This window comes from Pleurodeles waltl, chromosome 3_1 (genome assembly GCF_031143425.1).
Source record: "Pleurodeles waltl isolate 20211129_DDA chromosome 3_1, aPleWal1.hap1.20221129, whole genome shotgun sequence".
NCBI lineage: Eukaryota > Metazoa > Chordata > Amphibia > Caudata > Salamandridae > Pleurodeles > Pleurodeles waltl.
In genome coordinates this window covers 1,957,236,760-1,957,256,692 of record NC_090440.1, presented here as the reverse complement: position 1 = coordinate 1,957,256,692, position 19,933 = coordinate 1,957,236,760, and the positions used below count along the sequence as shown (strand labels likewise).

The following is a 19,933-nucleotide window of genomic DNA, read 5'->3' as shown; positions in this document are numbered from 1 at the left end:
AGGCACTTCAAGTGTCCTCCTCAAATACAACTATAAAAAATTGCTGCTCCACATGTGTCATCTGACAATCACATCCACAACACAACACTTTCTCCAGGTCTAAATCTCAACTCAAAATCTGACTCTAGGAGCCATATATACAGATTTACATTTGTGTAGCATGATTTCTCTGCTCCTACCCTTTTTATCGACTCCCTACAGCTGCTCCTACATACTCTTCACCAAACTCCCATTAGTGGGTTATCCTTTCCTGAAAGTCTTTGTCTCTTTTCAAAGACAACCCCCACCCAGTCTCAATGACATAAAGGTAAGACAGATATCAGCACTGGTTCAACTCTACAGCTCAGAATGTCCTCTAATATAAGATTGATCTCTTCCACTCACTCTACATTACCCAAATATATGATTCATTGTCAAACTAAAGCTCTATGTTTACTGCTATTTTAAAAACGTTATTCCTCCACCTGATGAGTGAACTTAACAGATGTGCAAGACCTAGGAAACGCTCCTCCAGCTATTCCAAACATGTCTCTCAACAGGCAGATAGCTGTAACCTACTGACAGACTATGGCACTCATCCTACTCTTCCATCACTGTATCTTCAACCCCTATCCCCATGGTTAACATCTATGAGGACGGAATACCGATGATCTTATGGCATAAAGCCAAACATCAGACTTACTTAGTGAAGACAATGGGTAGTAGGAACAATATTCCCATTTCTACACATGGACACTCCTTACACCAAAGCCGGGTCTTCAGCTCTACAATTCACTGTACACAACTGCAGATCAGAAGTGAAGCATAAAAAAGAAATTGCTGACACAATTTTCTATTCAAATCTTGATATACTAATCCTTAGATAGACTGGGTTCAACAATACTTCCCAATGGCCTTTCTGTTCCCTCTAAATTACTCCATCACTAGACATGAATGCAAAGGGAGGAGTAGGAGAGGTGTTGCAGTTACCTACTGGAACTCCTTACATTGCAAAGTGTTAGACTTGTCAGCCGTTGGCTGGTCTTTTTCCCATACTTTTTGCATTCTCCCCTCCTGTTTTGCTGCATTTGTTTTTTGTTGGGACTCTGTGCACTTTACTACTGCTAACTATTGCTAAGGTACTTGGGCTCACTCCCTAAATTGTGGTAAAATTGGCTTACAGATGATTGGCATATTAATTTTACCTCTATGTCCCCAGGAAAGTGGTACACCATATACTCAGGGACAGTAAATTAAATGCTACTAATGGGCCAACAGCACTTATCATGCCCCCCCCCCACACTTCTGTAGCCTTTTAGAACATGCCTCAAACCTGCCATTGCAGCCTGCATGCAGGTTTAAACTGTCAGTTTGACTTAGTAAAATTGCCAACCATAAATCTATTTTTTAATGCATGTAAGTCACCTACAGGGTAGGCCTTAAACAGCCCATAGCGCAGAGTACATTGTATTTAAAAAGCTGGACATGTACATTTAAGTTTTACATGTCCTGCTAGTGAAAAACTCACAAATTCGTTTTCACACCTGTGAGGCCTACCTCTCCCATAGGATGATGTTGGGTTACATTTTACATTCAATAAGTGATGCCTTTTGTTTGGGAACAGCTAGTAATCTTATGTTTGGTGTCTAAGACTTTGTAATCTTAAAACCTTCTTTAATTGTAAAGTTGGATTTTAAGTCACAATTCTGAATATGTCGCTTTTAAAAAGTTAGCATTTTCTTGTCTTAACCACATGATGTCTGCAGCCTGTTTTCCCAGGTCACATGATTAGGTGTAGACAACAGTTGGCCTTTGTGCCTTCCTCCGAGACAGTAACGCAAAAGGGGACTAGGTGTTGGCAAAATGGGCTAGCCTGACAGGATGGGAGGGGTGATGTGCACAGCTCCACTTATATTTCAAAGGAGTTACCTCAGCATTCACACAAAGAAATTCAAAGCAGCCTTTTGTGACCCTGTGCCCAGTGGAGCCTGGGCAGGGGGGATTCCAAGACCATGGTGGGAACTCAAAAGGTTTCTTCCACTTCAAAGCTGGCACCAGGTATAAAACTGGGCCCATCAGACCCACTATTCAGTTCAATTCTGGACCTGCAGAGGAATCTCAGAGGACTGCCCTGCTGACTGTGGCCTGCTGTGTATTTCAGAGCACTGCCCTGCTGTGTGAAACCTGCTTTTCTACTTGAACCTAAGACTACCAGAGTGACTCCAATGGCTATTTAGCTGGCCTCCTGATCAGAGCTTCAGGGACAGAAAGGGTTCCAACCATCTCGAGCCCGCACCTGGAGTGCTGACCCTCTATGTTGGGTCCCGCCAGCTCTGGACCCTTGGAAGTGGTGCTATTGGTGCCTAGATAGCCCAAATGCAAAACTTGGGACTTAGAGAATTTTCTGCCAAAAAGTGCTTTGAGAACCGAGAGGAGACAGGGACGTACCTGCTCGCCGATTCACCTGAGGTGCCTCACTGGTCAGCCTGACTTCACGGGAGGTCTCGCTATGTTCTTCTCCACAGCATCAAATCCCATTCAGCGGCTCTTCTTTGGAAGGGTATCCAACCTCCCACAGCCCTCGTCAACTACAGTCTAATCCCACATAAGATTTTCGACTTCCAAAGATGAGAGTAAGTCCAAATGCAGGAATCTTCACTGCAACTTCATCTAGGAGCTCCCGACATTGAGACCTCCTCCTCAGACACCAACAGCTTGCCCGACTGAACTTTACCTTCTAAGACATTATTCACAAAAATTCTTTTAAGTCTGAAGGTAATCAGAGAATGGGCCAAATTCACTATGTGTATCTGAACCACACTCAATAGCGGTCAGCCACAACTTTCAACTTTGCCCTGGTGTCACGCGACCACATGTCTGCTGTTGGCGATTTGCTCTTTTAGGTGCTATTATTCACTTTAAACTTTAAAAATTCATAACTCAATTCTACTGATTGGATTTTTGTCATTTTGGTGTCAAATAACTTTTGGAATTTTGCTCTATTTTTCTAAACTGGTTTGGGATTTTTCTTGTATTGTGTTTTCATTGTATTACTTAATTAATGTTTGAGTGCTGCATAAATACTTCACACATTGCCTCTAAGTTAGGCCTGACTGCTTTTGTGCCAAGCTATCAGAGGGTTAAGAACATGTTAATTTACTGACTTTTTGTGGTTCACTCTGACAAGGATTGGGGCTGTTGCTTGAGAGGAGTTTATACCCCTGTCAACCAGCAACCAATTTCTCACACAAAGAGATCCTAAATAATGTGTTTATTTATTTTCAGTGCCTAACTATTGAACCCCACCCACAGCATAATTACCCTGTGAGAGTAAAATCCATCTATCACCTTCCTGTTGCTAATGAAGCTTTCACTGAAGAATGTACAGAGATCATGACAAACCAATCAATTCAATGTGAGGAGGTTATTTGTCTTGGAGACTTTATTCTTCACTGGGACAACACAGATGACAGTGTAGTCCATCACCATTTCTCATTCCTTTCTGGAAATTATCTAATCCAACACAGCCTCAGACCTACTCGCACAAAAGGATCCACACTAGACCTTAATATACCTAGATGCGATAAGCTCTTAGTGGAATCTCTCATGTCTGTGGAGTGGTCGGACCATCATCTTATCCCTTTATCTCTACTACTTTCTCATTCCATTATCAGGGATCACAGAAAAAGGAGATGATATCATAACACCAAAAATATAGACTACTTTAATTTTGGCATTTGTGCACAGAATGTGTTCACTCCAATCTGTTCTGACACTGATATCAACCACTCAACCTCCCTCTATTTTCACTGATTCTCAGATCTACTTGATGTTCTAGCACCGTTCAAGAGCAAAAAGGAATGGACCAAAACCACTGACTTTCTAGTTTAATAAAGATCTTACAAATAAAGCCATGAGATGACTGGAAAAGAAACAGAGACAGTTGCCATCCATCACCAACCTTGCCTACCTCAGGGCAGCATGATCACTGTATAAGAAAACTTCTTCTAAGTGAAAGTGACTGAATTTCGATCCCTTATTGACTCAGTCAAAAACCACCCCAATCAAGTTTTTGAACAAATCAAAGCTACTAACAATCTTTCAATTTCTGTTAAATTTGATGATTCAACCACAAAATTGGAAGGGTGTGTGCAGTTCTTTGAAACTAAAGTGAAATCTACTGAACAGTCACCTGTAATGCGTCCTTATTACCAATTGAAATTGACCAACGCCTGGAAAATCTAAAATCAGCTAACAACACTTTTACAAAACCTAGGACTGAATTATTGAAACAAAGATCAAACCTTACATCCATTTGAAGGATCTGATACTTGTCAAAAAGTTTGCTCTACATATGCTTCAGCACTCTCCCTGAGCCACAGAGTGATTTCTGACTGCTTTAAAAGTGACTTTACTTCTCAAACAATCATCTGCAGACACTGAGCAATCTCAACAACTGTCATACTCTATCCAGCCTCCCGATTCAGAAAGCTGTGTAGGAAGGCAACTTGGCTATATAAAAAAAGCACATAAAAAATGGCCAGGATACTCAAGTATATCTAAAAGTTTCCTTTCTAAAGGACATTTCCTGACTAAGCAATACTCTAAACGCTGTTTGGGATTGAATGGCTGGCCATCATTTAAAGCTTAATCCATCTTAAACTGATGTTTTTGTTTCCTCCTCCTATACTTATAAAGCACCTCTGTCCTTGATGTACTCAATCAACATCCTAAACTGCAAACCTATCATCGTCGACAGTGCCAAATCCTAAGGAGTTATAGTTGACAAAGACTCAAGCTCAAGTCACAAGTCAATACAGTGGCCAAAAATGTGGGCTTTCAAATGTGTGTGCTCTGGGAAATCCATCACTTCATCCCAGGAGAAGAAGACTTTGTAATTCTTCTACAATCATTGGTGCTGCTTACAAATGATTGCTGTAATTATCATCTGACCAGACTTTCCACAATTCATCTTGCTCCACAGACATCAGCTCTATCATGACTATATCTCACCAGTACTGTTAACTCTTTATTGGCTTCCTATTGAAGCCAAAGCCATATTCAAAGCCATATTCAAATCAAACTGCATTACTCACAAGACCTCTCATACCTCCACTCCATGATACAATAGCTGCAAAGCTAAACAAATCTGTCAGTAGACCTTTACAGAATGCAGAAGCACTGCTTTGAGAACTCCAAACCTTTAAAGAGGAATGATTCATGGTGGAATCCTCTTCAGGGAGTACTGTTAGAGTCTGGAAGTCCTTACCTCACGGCTTTTTCACAACAACTTTAATGGCAATCCTTAAATAACTACTTAACGCTTTCCTATTTGAAATATATTTCATTCAATTTTTCATCTCTCTAAGGCCCTCTATCACTTGATGCGTGAACTGTAAGAGTGTTTTATGTATCTGTCTGTATGAATAATTTTACTAACAATAATTAAGAGTAACGCTTCCTAATTTATTTTGTAATTTCTTTTATAGTGCTACTCATTCTAATGTAGAGTGTCAAGAGTACTTTACATCAAACACACTATGAAAAGACAATAAAGTGTGTAAATCAATGTACAGGATATGTTGCATAAGACAATAGGGGTTTCAATGAGTCACAAATCGTCCATTCTGGTAGACACTGCATGCTAATAGTGCGTGGTCTGGGGAAACATAAAGGCAGAATTTAAAATGTAACAGTGTTTGCAGTTGTCTGCTATAATACAACTTTATTACCACCCAAAGTAACCCATTTTAACAACCTTAGAATAACAAAAGATTGAGAAAAAAGGAACCCTTTTTAGTAACCATACAATAACAAGACACTGAGAAAAAAATTGAAAAGGTTCTAAACCCATGCCTTGCAGTTTACATGCCAATCCTTAATGACAGTTTATAACTCACTGTGATATATTAGGTTTGCAACATATGAACTGCAACTAACAAAAGCAGCAACTCACTGAGCTAGCTAGATAAAATACAAACCTGGGATCTGCATGCTACACATGTGTTTTGTAGCAGGTAAATAGACACACTACACTTCTTTAAGAGCCAAAACTATGACTAGACAAAACACAGGTCTCTCCAGCAACTGCATTATTATATATTTTTTTACACATTTGAAGTGTCACCCCTAGCGTTTGTTTTTCCCTTTATAGTGTGACAACGGGAACCTTTACCGTTCCTCCGTGGCCACCCGATTTCTCCGATTGCCATATCAGAACAGTGTGTATCAACAGGGGCCCGCTAGAGGGCTGTGCACCGCATCAGTTTTGCGCTACGCACGACTCAATCCTTCCATTGCCTAGTGCACCTCCCTTGTCAGTTTCCTGCTGCGGAGAGACACTCGAGCAGAGTGTTGTGACAGAGGGAGTCCGATACCGCTCCTCGGAATATACAAGTGTATACATTGCAAGGCCCACCTCCCGCCTGGACTCGAACATCAGCCGGCGACTAGCATCGCTGCTATTCTGTTATTGGGACTACCCAGGCAGAGCGAACGCGAACCCGCGTAAGCAAGGGACGGGGTCCCAGAGCCTTACCTGCTCCACTCAGGCCCAAAACATATCCGGGCCTGTGGCAATTGCATCTGTAGCAGTATAAATATTGAGCTTCCCGCGCTTCATAAGTGTTTTAGGCTAGCCCACACCCTTATATCCCCATATTCACAGGCTGTGCACAGCCTTACAAAACGATGGAGGACTCAGAGCTCTGTTTGGGGGATAACCATGCAGGATACCTAGAGGAGGAGGAAATCATGTACCTCACCATCGCCTAATTTCTGCCATGTGATGGACACCTCCATATGGAATGCGGTTTCACAGACAATCCCACCCCTAGAGAAGAAAATGCTTCAGTTAGAAGCCAAATACCCACAATCCCCGGCAATGGGGATTGTGGGTATTTGGCCTCTGGCCCCTGGCCCCTGTACTTCCAGGGTATTTGAATACACCCCCGACCCCAAGCACAAACAAACGGACGACCCGGGGGTGGACATGGATGCTTTTGCCTGCTTTAAGAAGGCCTTCATGGCCTCCCATCCATCCAGCCCAGGGTCCCCTTGCCCCAATAGCTTCAGAGACTCCCCCTCCCCTTCTGACGATCAGAGCACTCTCTTGCCTCTGATGCAGAGGACTCACACAAATCCAGGGCCTGGCACCCGTCCCATAAGGCCTCAACCCTGCCACAGGATGGTATTGCAGTGACCCATTAGGCCCAAGAGACACATATGCTCAATCCAGAGGACCTCATCCACCCACGTTCCGTGGAGTAGTCTCCTGCCGTGAAGGTGATGGTTTATGTGGCAAACTACCTGCGAAAACCTGTGGACAAAAAAGTCCGGAGCTGCCTACGGGCGGAATGTCCTCGCCCTACCTTTGATGGAAAGATGGTTCTCAGCCCTGAAATTGACACAAGGATGGCCAACTTCTTGGCCAAGTTCATACAGGACCCCAAAAAGGGGACTGACAAGTCCTGGAGATCATGCCAGGATAAACTCCTGGATATACCTGGCCCCCTGTCAAAGATCCTGGGCATGGTAGAAGATGCCAAATCATCCGGCTCCCTGATCTTCCCTGAGACACTGTCCAGATGTGCCCAGAGGGCGGTCATATTTTTGGGGAACGCAAACTACTCCATCAAAACCGAGAGGCATACATCCCTCCTTATTAAAATAGACCATGAATTGGGGGAGCTGGCAACCTCGGAGGCAGGCCCTGTAGCTCATAGTGGGTTCTTCAGTGACCCATTTTTCTGGGATCCGGGGAAATTTGTCAACATGTTTACCTCCCTTGATAAAATCCACACCTCAATCAAAAAGATCTTCACCCCCTGCATTTTTACAAGAGCTCATTGTGGTAGGAGGCACTTGACCGGCCAGATCATCCAACAGCCCTCCACCCCAGGATCCTTTGCCCATAGACGTCAGTGGCAGGACTCGCTGCACTTCTCCAGCTTTTACCCAACCACAAGCCATCCCCGCCAACGAAGTTCAAGAGGGACCTTCAGGAATAACACCTCCTACGGGGCCTCTCAGGGTAAGTGTCCACTTCCATGTGGGTATTCGACTTGGGGGCAGATTGGCACATTTCTATCACAACTGGGTACTCATGACCTCAGATGCTTGGGTATTGCAGACAGTAAAGGACTTCTACCTAGAGTTCTATGGTTCCCCGACCCAACTAGACAAGCCACGTTCCATAAAAGTTTACCCGTCCCAAAAGACTTTGGTGAACAAGGAGGTTGTGGCACTACTAGACAAAGGAGTCATTGTGCCTACACATCTCCACCCCCAGGGTTTCCTCAGCAGTCTGTTTTTGGTAGAGAAACACAATGGAGGCCAACGGCCCGTCATCAACCAGACGGAGTTCAAAGAAGGGCTAGAGTTTTGCCATTTCTAGTTGGAGGGAATCCACCTCCTTTGCGATCTTCTGCAGACAAGGGACTGGATGGTACGACTGGATCTAAAGGACACCTACCTGACAATCCCTATATTCCCGCCAGACAGGCGCTTTCTTGAATTCCAATGGAGCTCCCAGACCTTCCAGTTCACCTCACTCCCTTTTGGTCTCTCACCTGCCCCCTGGTCCTTCACCAAGGTTATGAAATTGGTCTTGGTATACCTGGATGATCTCCTGCTCATTGATCAGTGTCCGTCACAGCTCTCGGCACATCTGCAGAGGGCAATCACCCTCATAGAATCTTTAAGGTTTGTGATCAATGGGGAAAAATCCTCTCTTGTTCCATCCCAGTTGATCCACTTCCTGGGATTCCTAGTGGGCTCAGTTGAAGTCACCCTGAGCCTTCCATCCTGGAAACTGTCCTGGATCAAACACAAGTTCAGCAGAACCCTGGCCAAGCCCTCCTGCTCCCTACAACAAATAGTCCACATTGTGGGCCTCTTGTCATCCTCCTTTCAAGCCATATACCCAGGCCCCTCTACACTACTGGGCTCTGCCGCACCTAAAAATATTCCACCTCCGCAAGGGCCTCACCTACTCTTAGTCCGTCCTTTTCTCAGAGGAAGCCAAGGAGGAACTCCACTGATGGTTGCGCACATGGAGGCCTGGAATTTTCACGCAATTTTCGGCTCCCAACCGGCTCTGGTGATAGAATCATAGGCCAACCTTTTGCTGTTAAGGCCCGCGATGCGGCGCATTCTCCACAGGAGGAAGTGGTCTTCCACAGAATTATCGCTCCACATAAACTGTCTGGAGCTGATGGTGGTGTCCTTTGCAGTCAAATGTTGGACCAGGGACAGAGCACGGTGCTGTGTCCTTCTCAAGATGGACAATGTGGCGGCGATCAGGTACATCAACCATCTGGGGGGGGAGGGGTGAGGTCCAAGCTTCTATCCAACCTAGCCAGGGACTTCTGAGCCTACTGCCTGGACAGCCAGATTTCGGTCACGGTGGAACACCTCCCGGAACAGACAAACAGAAAGTGGACTGCCACTCATGTCATTGGCGGGACTCCAGCCTATGGCAATTACACCCTTGAGTGTTTCAACAGATTTAGGACACATGGGACGCCTTCACGATGGATCTGTTCACCTCTGGCCTGGACCATCAATTGCACAGGCACTGCAGTTGGAAGCCAGATCTCGAAGCAGTGGTGATGGATGCTTTCCTTCAAGACTGGAGCAAAGAAATAGGATATGCATTTCCCCATTCAATATGATTATGAGACTCTCGGCCCATCTTCGGGAAAAAGGAGGGGATCTGGTGGTGATCACCTCGATTTGGAGATCTCAAGTCTGGTTTCCAATTCTGATGGAACTTTCTTGGCATTTTCCAATCCGTCTATCTGTATTTCCCAATCTCCTCCGGGATCCACTGGGGAATCAGCATCACTTAGTCCTACAAGGGTCTCTCAATCTCCTGGCCTGGAGGATTGCAGGGAACATTGGATGGTCCTGGGAATTTCACGTGAAGCTGCATCGTTATTTGTGAAATCTTAGGCAGACAGTACAACCAGGTGCTGCCGCTCATCCTGGGCTAAATGGTTGGGCTGGTATCGTTCATGGCAACTGGATCCCATGGAGGTGGACATTGTCCATATCCTACATTTCCTGACCTCCTTAGCCTCAGAGGATCTTGCGTACAGGTCCATCAACAACTTCAGGTCAGCTATCTTGGTGGGTCACTCCCCAGTCCATGGCCGCCCAATAGGGGAACATCCCTTAATCTGCAAACTGCTGAGGGGAGTTAGACTGTCCACACCTCTGGAGCGCAGATATTCTTTTCTATGGGTATTAATAAGATTCTTTACATGTTCAAATCTTGGCCATCAAATAAGTACCTATCCCGGAAGCACCTTTCGGCTAAGCTGGCTACCTTGCTGTATCTGGTATCTTGCCACAGATTCTTAGACGTGCAAACCTTGGGGTTAACAGGCAGAGTATTTACCCCAGAAGGGGTGGCATTCTACATTTCTCAGAGAATGAAAACCATCTCCACAGTGGTATCATACCCCTGTATTCCAGAGTCTCCTAAAATCTGTGTGGTTAGGACATAAAAAGCTTACGAATCTACGACTGAGGAGTTACGTCCTCATGGGGAGAGGAAACTTCTTATCGCTCTCACCAAGACTTATAAGGAGGTGTCATTCCTGACGATCACAAGATAGGTCAAATGGGCCATGCAGGAGGAGGGCACTGATACATCGTGTTTCAGTGCTCACTCCGTGAGAGGGGCCATGGCCTGGAAGGCTTTCTCTGTGGAAGCCAGTCTGGAAGACATTCTTAAGGCAGTGAACTGGTCTTCTGATTTTACGTTCAAGAATTTCTACTTCAAACCAGTCCAACATCCGACATCCCTAGTGGTAGGGAAGCTTTGAACAAGCCTTATCCTTGCCTCCGGTCCTGACATAGAATGAAATATTTCCTAACAATGGTAACAGAACGTTTAAATTCTATTAAGGACACGGAGGTGAGGACTAGCCCACTCAGACAAGATACTGCTCCTTCTGATACAGGTATGGTAACAATATCTCCAATGGAACACCTCTTTTACTAGTAAATATGTGGTTTATCGCTAGAATAGGCTATCTTCAATTTATACAGCTATTGCAAATGCATATGCTCACTGATGTCATGGTATATTCCTGATTATACTCGGTTGTATAGGTTTTTACGGCACCTAGTACTTACAAGATTATCTTCTTTACTTCAGGTACAGAGTCTTCTAAACAAGAGTGAGAACTAAATGGGACGGCTGTCTTTGCAGGAAGAAAGAGGGAGAGAGAATGTCAATGGGAGGCTTTGAAGAGCGACACTGGCACAGGATTGGATGTTATGTTGTACACATTTTCCCTAGGACTGATGAGAAATGAAATCTTCTTTTGGGAACAGTTCTACAGTTGAAACGTTTGTTTGTTTTGAAGGGCTGCTGTTAGAATAAAGTGTGGAAAGTGAGGCCTAATCCTCGCCTCCGTGTCCTTAATAGAATTAAACCTTTCTGTTACAATAGTTAGGACATTTTTAATTCACCTCTCAATGAATAACCAATAGAGTTCATGAATAAGTTTGGATGTAGATTTTATTCTAAGAGGCCGCAGAAGGAGTATAGCAGAAGCATTTTGGACTAACTGAAGCTGCTTGAGTGAAGCATTGGACACACTGAGAGAGAAAATATTGCCACAGTCCAATCTGGAGCTGATCAAAGCCTTAATCACTGTTCTTTGAGCTAATACACGGAGGCAGCTGAGTATTTTCCTTAGCCATCTAAAGATTCCAAAGTAGGTGGACGCTACCTTCGTAATCTGGGTGTGACATTATGGTCAGAATTGAGGACTTTGGAACTAGGGAATAGGTTTGAGTTCTGGCATCAACTCAATATTCAGTGATTCTGGGCAAATCACTTAATTTCAAAAGGCCTAAAATGGAAATGAATGTGATCTTTTGTAATGTAACTGGTGCTCATATAATCGCTCCAATGCCCTTGGGCCGACTTCACCCTATATAAAACTACAATAAAAACAGAACCTTCTATTTGCTCATGTTTTAAAAATGTGCAAAGACCCAAGCATGATAATGAAAAAGGGTTCCTTATATAATAATAAAAACGTCCATATTAATTTTTAACACAGCTTTTCTGCCTTTGTTTAGTTTAACTATTTGTCAAAAGATCATTATGGCAGCTTTAGACCACATTTTAAACTACCCTCACCTTACCTTACCTGTTTAAAATACATACTGATCAGAGGACAAAATACCAGCTTTAGGTGATTTTCTTCATTTTTGTACTGGCCAGGACATTAAAATAGCAGTAATGCTGATTAAAAAAATGGCCAGGTGACAACCATACCCAGATCAGCAGTTGTGGCCTTTGGGCCATTTTATTTCACCTCTCCTGCCCAAAATGTAGTGCTTCTAGTTTTCACCAATGTTTCTGACTCTATAAGCTTTCAAATACATAATTTAGCAAATATTTCTCTAACAAGCACTAGCAAAGCCAATAGGTCTCGCCTATTAGCGAGCTATTGGCTTTGGCAATTGAGTGGGGGTGGGTAAGAGGGCTGGTTAAAAAAGGTGCTATGAAGTGGCCAGAGATGGTCTCTTCATAGTGTTTTTTTAACTTCTGTAAGTGGGAGTACCTATTGGGCAGGTGAGAGAGGGAGAAGAGGTATGATGGGCTTTGGGGAATGTACAAAATGTGATATGACAAGGTCAGTGTTGACCATGTCATATCATTTTCTTAAAAAAATAAATAGTACCTGATTCACCCCATGAGCAGCCAGGAGAGGTACACTATTTAAACTTAATTAAGCTGTGCTTGGTCCATGTGCCTCTGAAAAAAAAGGAAGTGACTCATGGTCAAGCACTGATCAATTAGAAGGCAGCAAAGAAAAGTGACAATGCTGCAAACGAATGGAAGGCAATGGGCGGGTTCCAAGCCCATTATAAAACACAGGAGTCTCACAAGCGAAAGCACATGCGCTAGTGCATGCTCGTGCAGCCGAGACTTGAACATGAATCCAATGACATTAGCCAAATGGTGTCATGAAAAGGCATGATCCAGAAATGTGGACCACTTTTTTGGGGTGAGCGGGTCTAATTGTGCTCCCAACTGACCCTGAAACTGGGTACCCCCAGTGAATTACTTTTGAATCTGGGGATGCCCATGACATGTCTTGAATCCGGGGACCCCAGCTTAAGCACTTTTATTGATATGAATCTTAAAACAATTCACAAAAATACAGAAACATTTTATTTAATTCACAAATATTAAAAAATGAAATTTCGAATTTTAATGGAAAGGTTGAGATTTTTTTAATTCAGCTGAGGCCACCCATCGTCCATATATATTCTGTTGGATGCATATTTACTGCTCCCACAAATGAATCTGAGGACACCAACTTAATTTTTAGTCTTCAATTTCAAATTCCTACACATTTACAGAACCTTTTAAAATGTCTGTTTATACATGTTGCTTCTTTATTTATATGCACTTTATTATTTAATAAAATTATGTAAATTCCTAAGCACTCACGGACCTCAAGTTTCCCAAGTTCGTACGCGATGTCGTGCTCCAGTCCAGGTTTTTCATTTCAATTATGGGACCTGAAAACCTGTATGGTAATAGTTTAAAAAAAGACTACATACAAGTCCCAAAATTCAAGGGACTGCTTGGCCTGCAGCAGCACATGATGCACGGTTCTGGAAATGTGGCAGCTACTGCTGACACATAGGGGTCCCCGAATCAAAGGTTAAGAACCGTTGCCTTAAGACATTTTAAAATGCTGCCGCACTGTGTCCAATTAAGTAAACCAGAACAGATTTACTAATACATTTGGCCTTGTTGCTAATTTATTTGCTGCAGACTTAAAAAAAAAAACCATATACTGCAAGCCACCCTACTCCGCCTTCATTCCTCGAGCATACCATAAACCACCAATGAATATTCTACCGGTGTGATTTTTTTTTTTTTTCCATTTACAGTCCTGTTTGTAGTACAGGCACGTTAAAACAGGATGCTCCTCCTAAACTCATCTCGGTTTGCTGCTGCTTTGGTCTACTTAGGCTTGCTCTTCCTGCAAAAGGCGGTGCTAACGCGCATTCAGCCAATCACAGATGAAGGAAAAGATTCCAGAAGCAGCCCGGGAAACAGGAGACATACAGGTCTGAACGTCCCGTGAGTTGCTAGTGTTGCTTATACCCAGGACACCTGACGTAATTTCCGCGCTGTCCTCAAACCACATATCTGCCACCTCGTATGGGAAAGAAACCGAGGACTAGCAGGCGCTCTTCACCCTGGGTTAATCGAGTAAGTCACTTGTTGTCGGGTATTCTGCGGCAGCTGAGCCCAGTAGCTGCTGTAAAATGATAAAAGTGGTGTACTGTAGACATATTTTGGTCAGGGGTTTATTTTTATTTTCAGTTTTATATAGCGCGAACTCGAGCCGAAGGTATTGGAGAGCTTACATGAGCTCCAGTTGTTACAGAAGGACATATTAATTTTTTTTGGTAGGCATGGGGACATTAGGTTATTTGCCCAGAATCACAGGATGTTGGAGCGACGCCGACACTCCAATCTGGTTTCTTAGCTCTAAAGCCGGCAGCTTTGGCCCTTACACCAACCCCTCTACCCTTTTTTGCGAGGACTCTTTTAAGCTCTGTCATGCATGTCAGAATTTAGGAACGTAAGAAGGAGATCTCAAATTTTAAAAATGAAAGGAATTTTATTGTAGTGATGGTACAGATGCCACATTTCCCATGGAAAAATACTGACCATTTGTTCATGCTTTAAGATTATGCAAAGACTCAGACATACATAAATATGACTTTGCATGTTTACTTTTATATACATTTGTCCGTATTCGTTTTTAACCTGGCAATCTAGTCTTTATTTTAACTGCCAGTTGTGTATCATTATAAGGGATCTAGAACACATTTTAAAGTGTTTCCATTTTAGATCTCGGCTAGGCAGGGCATGCACTGTCTCGAAGAGACATGTAGTTTTCAATCTGTGGGCCATAAGCTAATAAATTTACCATTTACTCACTCCATTGTCACTCTTGAATCCTTTCTGCCCATGTGTCCATGGCATGCATGGCCATGCCTCTTCTTGTTGTTCAGCCCTACCCCACAGAGATTGCCTCCAGTACTTGTATCTTTTCACCCCTCCCATCTTAGGAGCGACTTTTTTTGTTTGTGTTTGGGAACTCAACACAAGTGATCCTGTTTTTACAAGTTCCCTCTGTCCCACCCCAACCCAACGCTGTTGCTTTTTTTCCTTCACAGATCAGTTTTATTGTTCACCTCCACCAGCCGTTCTGTTCTTTTTTTCCCACCGACTCTGAGGCTGCTTCATTTCTGTAAATATGGTTGTAAATCTTGTTCTCATCTCATCACAAATGCTCTAAATAAAGAACTGCTCTCTTTCTCTTTCCGTGGCTGCTCTCATGGACACAGCTCATTATATTCCTCACTTTCAATGCACATTTGGATTGCAAAGACTAGAAATTTGGATTTGTAAGATTCTGGTGTTTTTGTAGTGGGTTCTCCCCTCGCTTCAGTTTCCCTCTCAGTACGCCATAGCCAACATGGAGGACATTAAAACTAAACTGTGTGCGCTTTCAGACAACCCCAGCACCAAACAGGCATTCCCACACTGCCTTGTGCATGTTCACAGTCACGAAAACAGCACACTACAGCTATGGCATGCACTCCTGAGAGCCTGAATATGGGGTGATCATGTGCACAGTACACAACCATAGTCATTCATAAACGTGGAGCCACCGCCTCAGGGCATGACGCCATGGAGGGAGGGCTGAGAGCGTTCAGCATCCACAAGATGATTTCCAGGGTTACGTGCGGCTACTGTTTGAGAAGATACGCTGCCGTTGCATGCCCAAATACTCGAAATGCTACAACATGTTTCCTTACGGTACTGTCAACCCTCTTGCCAGCTGCTGTCTTGCAAAGACCACATCTCCCTTATCTACAGTTAGATTTTCACAGCCCTCTATCCGCATGCATTAGTCCAAACATGAATGATAGTGAGATAAAATATTACTTTGTCTGCATTTAGCAACTCCTTCTCTCCTAAAAAGAGTATTCAACTGGGGCCAATCGAGATTACACTATTTTCCAACATAAACCCATATTAAAAATAAATTATGTTGTCTAAACTGTCAGACAATCCACGGGAGAACACCCATTTTATGTTCCATTACAAAGTGTAATTTGTCATTTTCATAATTAGTTTTGGTATTTGATCTGAATGGAACCGCTGTGCTCCCCTGTTGAATTACAAGGACTCCTGTATACAACAGACCAGCTTTTGAAATACTGTTGTAAATAATGCCATTGTGTATTGTGGTGTGTTTGAACAGCAACTCGAGCAATTTGCTAAGTTTAATGCACCTTTAGCCATACTGAACAGGAGATTGCTGCTAGACAACATGGCTAAAAGACATTTACATTGATAAAGCCAAATAGCTAGGGCATTGCAGAGACCTTTTAGCTTTGCCAATGCTTGTTACATTTATTGTTTAAGTGTGAAGTGATAAAATGAAAAAAATACTGACTTTAGGTGCCATGACATTAAAATACTGGTCATCTCAGCAAAAACATCTAGGTGGAGGAAGTTTTAAACAGGAGAAAGTGAATTGACGTGTAGCATTAGTTTGTTGCTTGTGTAGGCATTTCATTTCAAAGTACCATACGTTGTCTAGCAAAATATATGCTGATCAATATCATAGAACTGAGAATTAAAAACCTTTGAAATTGGCTAGTTGTTTTTAGTACCTGAACCCTAATGCTGTCCTGGTTAAATGCAAAGAAACAGGGCTTTTTGAGGTCATTATGGAGTAGGTGATCACCATAACTGCCCACTTCTGGGTTTTTTCATTTTTAATATTAACCATAATGGTCCTTAGTTTTGTCTGTAAACCATATTTTCCCTTTAGCTTGTGATTCTGATCATCAGCGTCCACTATAGGATATTGACAACTCGATCCTGCTGCGTCTTCATCTGTGGAGACTCTGGGTTTTAGGAAGGAAAAGCCATAGAGTAGCACTAAATAGGTGTCACGGTTTCGGGCGGGGCTGATCAGGACTTTGGTTGGGACACCCCTTGAGGTCACCGAATATCCTAAAGAGGTAGTACACTGGGGCAGAGGAGCAGCTAAAGGCATACACAGAAAGGACAGCTATGGATAGGCACAGGAAACAGGAAAGTAAAAGCAGAGCAACCCTTGTGTGAACAAACAGGGAACGGATTGCCAGTGGACAAACACGCTGGGGTTGTACACAGAGTAAGGCGCAGAACCTCCCACAGTGACAGGGAATCTCAATGCCTCTGTGCAGTTTGCTCTTACAGATAGTCACCCTGCCAGCCCCATAGAAAGGAGGCGGCAGAAGTGATTCTGTCTCTGGACCCTAGAGCACAAACAAGGATAGTACTTACATACACAGGACACGCTCTTGTGGATCCAGCTGGAAACACAGTGGCGATTCCTGAGAAAACAGCAATAGCACACTGTCACTGTTAGGCACGAAATACAACGTATAACACTGGACAAGGATGGGGGCTGGAATTGCCTCCTGGAAACCAGGAGCCAACCCCAGTACACAGGAGGACACGTATACACTGGTGAAGACTGATAGAACACTTACCAGACACAAAGAACCAAGAAGAAACAGAAACAGAAGGGAACAAACAAAGAGGCAGAGGCAAGAACTAGGAACAGGCTCAGGCTGAAGCAAAGGCGGGTCTAGGACTTGAAAACAGGGTGCAAACTTCTGGCTGGGACAGGCAGAGACAGGACTGGGAAACTGAGAACAGGCTCTGGCTGGAACAGGCAAGGACAGGACTGGAATACAGGGAGTAGGAAATGAGCAGTAAACAGGACTGGGAAACAGAGAGAAGGTTCAGGCTGAAACAAGGCAGGAGCAGGGCAGAGAAACAGGGAGCAGGCTTTGGAAGAAACAAACAGGTACAAGGCTAAGAAGTAGGGAGCAGACTCTGGCTGGAACAATCAGGAGCAGGGCAGAGAAACAGGAAACAGGATCAGGCTGGAACAGAACAGGAACAAAACTGGAACACCATCCGACAAGGGGTCTGTAACACAAAGGAATTGAAGTCCGATGCACGACGGGGAGCTTGAGGGAATGGCTGCTTATAAGCAGTTCCAAGCTGGGCTGCACAGGAGAGGTTTCAGGTGTGTGTGGTTTCGGACACTTGCAAGTCCTGGAGGAGAGGATCCAGTGAAAAGGAGCAACTGGATTTCTCCCATTGAAAACAATGGGAAACAGAATCCGGGTTTTCCTGACTACCAAGCAGTGCATTATGGGATTTGCAGTCCCAAGAAGCAAATGTAGTCCTACACAAGTGTACCATGGAGAAACGAGAATCAAACAGGAGTCAGCAAGGGACTCTAGATAGGTGTTCAAGGTGATTCCCAGGCTTCTGACAGTCCCCTTACAGCGCCCCCTGGAAATGGGACGACCGAGTCGTAACAGTATACCCCCTCCCACCAGTCTGCTCAAGAAGAGAAGGCGATCCTTTGGCTGAAAAAAGTTGAAGAGGAAAAGCCAAAGCAAGAAAATCCAACACCAACCTTGGTTGATAAGTTTACAGTCCTGCCACAGATGAATCATCCAATGAGCAAAGCATGTATTAATACCCATATGGGCTCTGATGTCTTTCCTCTCTATTGTTCGATTTATATGGGAGGAGTGCATGGAGTTGGTTTCTGGTGAAGTAGATTCAGGAGCAAGGAGATCTGGAATGGCATTACGGGCGGTATTTTTTATGACATTAGTTTCCTGTTCAATACTTTCCTCTTTGGAGGAGCTGATTGGTGTATTAGTAACTGTAAGGTCTGTAACATCTTCTGACAAGCAGGATTTGTCTGTTTCTGCAGCAGTATTTACATTGATTGTGGTCTGAGGCTTGCAAAGCATAGAGACTTGGGAAACATGGGTAACTGGTGTTCTCAAAGTAAACATGAAAAAGTCAGAATTTTCTTTCGTCTTGGATGACTTCGAAGTATCAAATTCAGGAGCAACAGGAGTTTTCATGTCTTTAGAAACTGGATTAACATCTGAAAATGTAGAAGTTCCATAAGCTAATTCTTTAGGGTGATCTTCAGACAAGACTGGGATTTCTTCATTGCAAGTGCTCTGTGGTGTGTTCGTGGTATCAGAAATGGTTTCTTTGCAAGGTGTTTCTACTACAGGTAGTTGATCTTCAACTCTGTTAACATTGAAAGGTTGTTCTTTGGAAAGAAATAGAACTGGAGTCTCTTCAGAAATCACCTTTACACTGTTACCTAAATTTTCAGCTCTAGCCTTTGAATTGATGATGGTTTCTTGCAATAAAACACTAAGAACAGTACTTCTCATCAGATCTTCGAATACAAGATTCAAATTCAAGTCTTTAGTTTTAGTGGGACATATTATATCTTTCAGTACTTGAGCTTCGGTTTCAGATTGCTGGTTTTCAGGAGTCTTTAATTTCAGAGACACAGCAGGTGGCATTGGTGTGGCTGATTTTACATCAAAATCAGATACCGGTAGATCAGAGATCTGTTCTTCACTAACCGTTGAACTGGAAACAGGAAACGCAGTGGCAGGGAACAGCAACTCAGAATCAGTGGTTGAGGCTGCAACTGTGTCCTGGTCTAGGAGAAGGCTCTCATTTCTTATGGCAGGCTGTTTAGTTTCAGATTGCTGGCTTTCTTCCTTTTCTGAAATCTCCACGGTTTGCTTTGACACAGAAGAGATTTTTAAACTTTCTGACAAGTCCATTACATTCTTAGTAACTGCGGGTATTTCTTCACGGTCAGAAAAATCCATTAGTTCACTTGAAACAGGAACTGTCTCTTCATTATCTGAAAATTCTATGATATTGTTTGAAAGGGTAGGAGTATCCCCACAATCTGAAAATTCTGATGTGTGCGCCATTTGAACACCACTATCTGCAGGTTTGTTCATGGCAAGGCAGGAACCA

The 19,933-nt window shown here is 43.5% G+C and overlaps 1 protein-coding gene and 1 long non-coding RNA gene across 6 annotated transcripts in view; one reads left to right on the top strand and one right to left on the bottom strand.

Annotated features, from left to right (window-relative positions):
• Positions 1–13,511, bottom strand: part of LOC138283488 (uncharacterized) — a 67,285-nt gene extending 53,774 nt beyond the window's left edge. The window contains exon 1 of the long non-coding RNA XR_011201270.1: positions 13,470–13,511. This is a non-coding gene — a long non-coding RNA (uncharacterized lncRNA). The remainder of the gene's footprint in view (positions 1–13,469) is intronic.
• Positions 13,512–14,062: 551 nt separating this feature from the next.
• ZSWIM7 (zinc finger SWIM-type containing 7) overlaps positions 14,063–19,933 on the top strand; it is a 541,174-nt gene continuing 535,303 nt past the window's right edge. For all 5 annotated transcript variants that reach the window (XM_069226289.1, XM_069226287.1, XM_069226293.1 and 2 more), the window contains exon 1: positions 14,063–14,239. Coding sequence is in view for 4 of the 5 variants with exons in the window: in XM_069226287.1 (XP_069082388.1) it covers positions 14,189–14,239 (51 nt within the window). In the remaining variant the exon portion in view is untranslated. The remainder of the gene's footprint in view (positions 14,240–19,933) is intronic.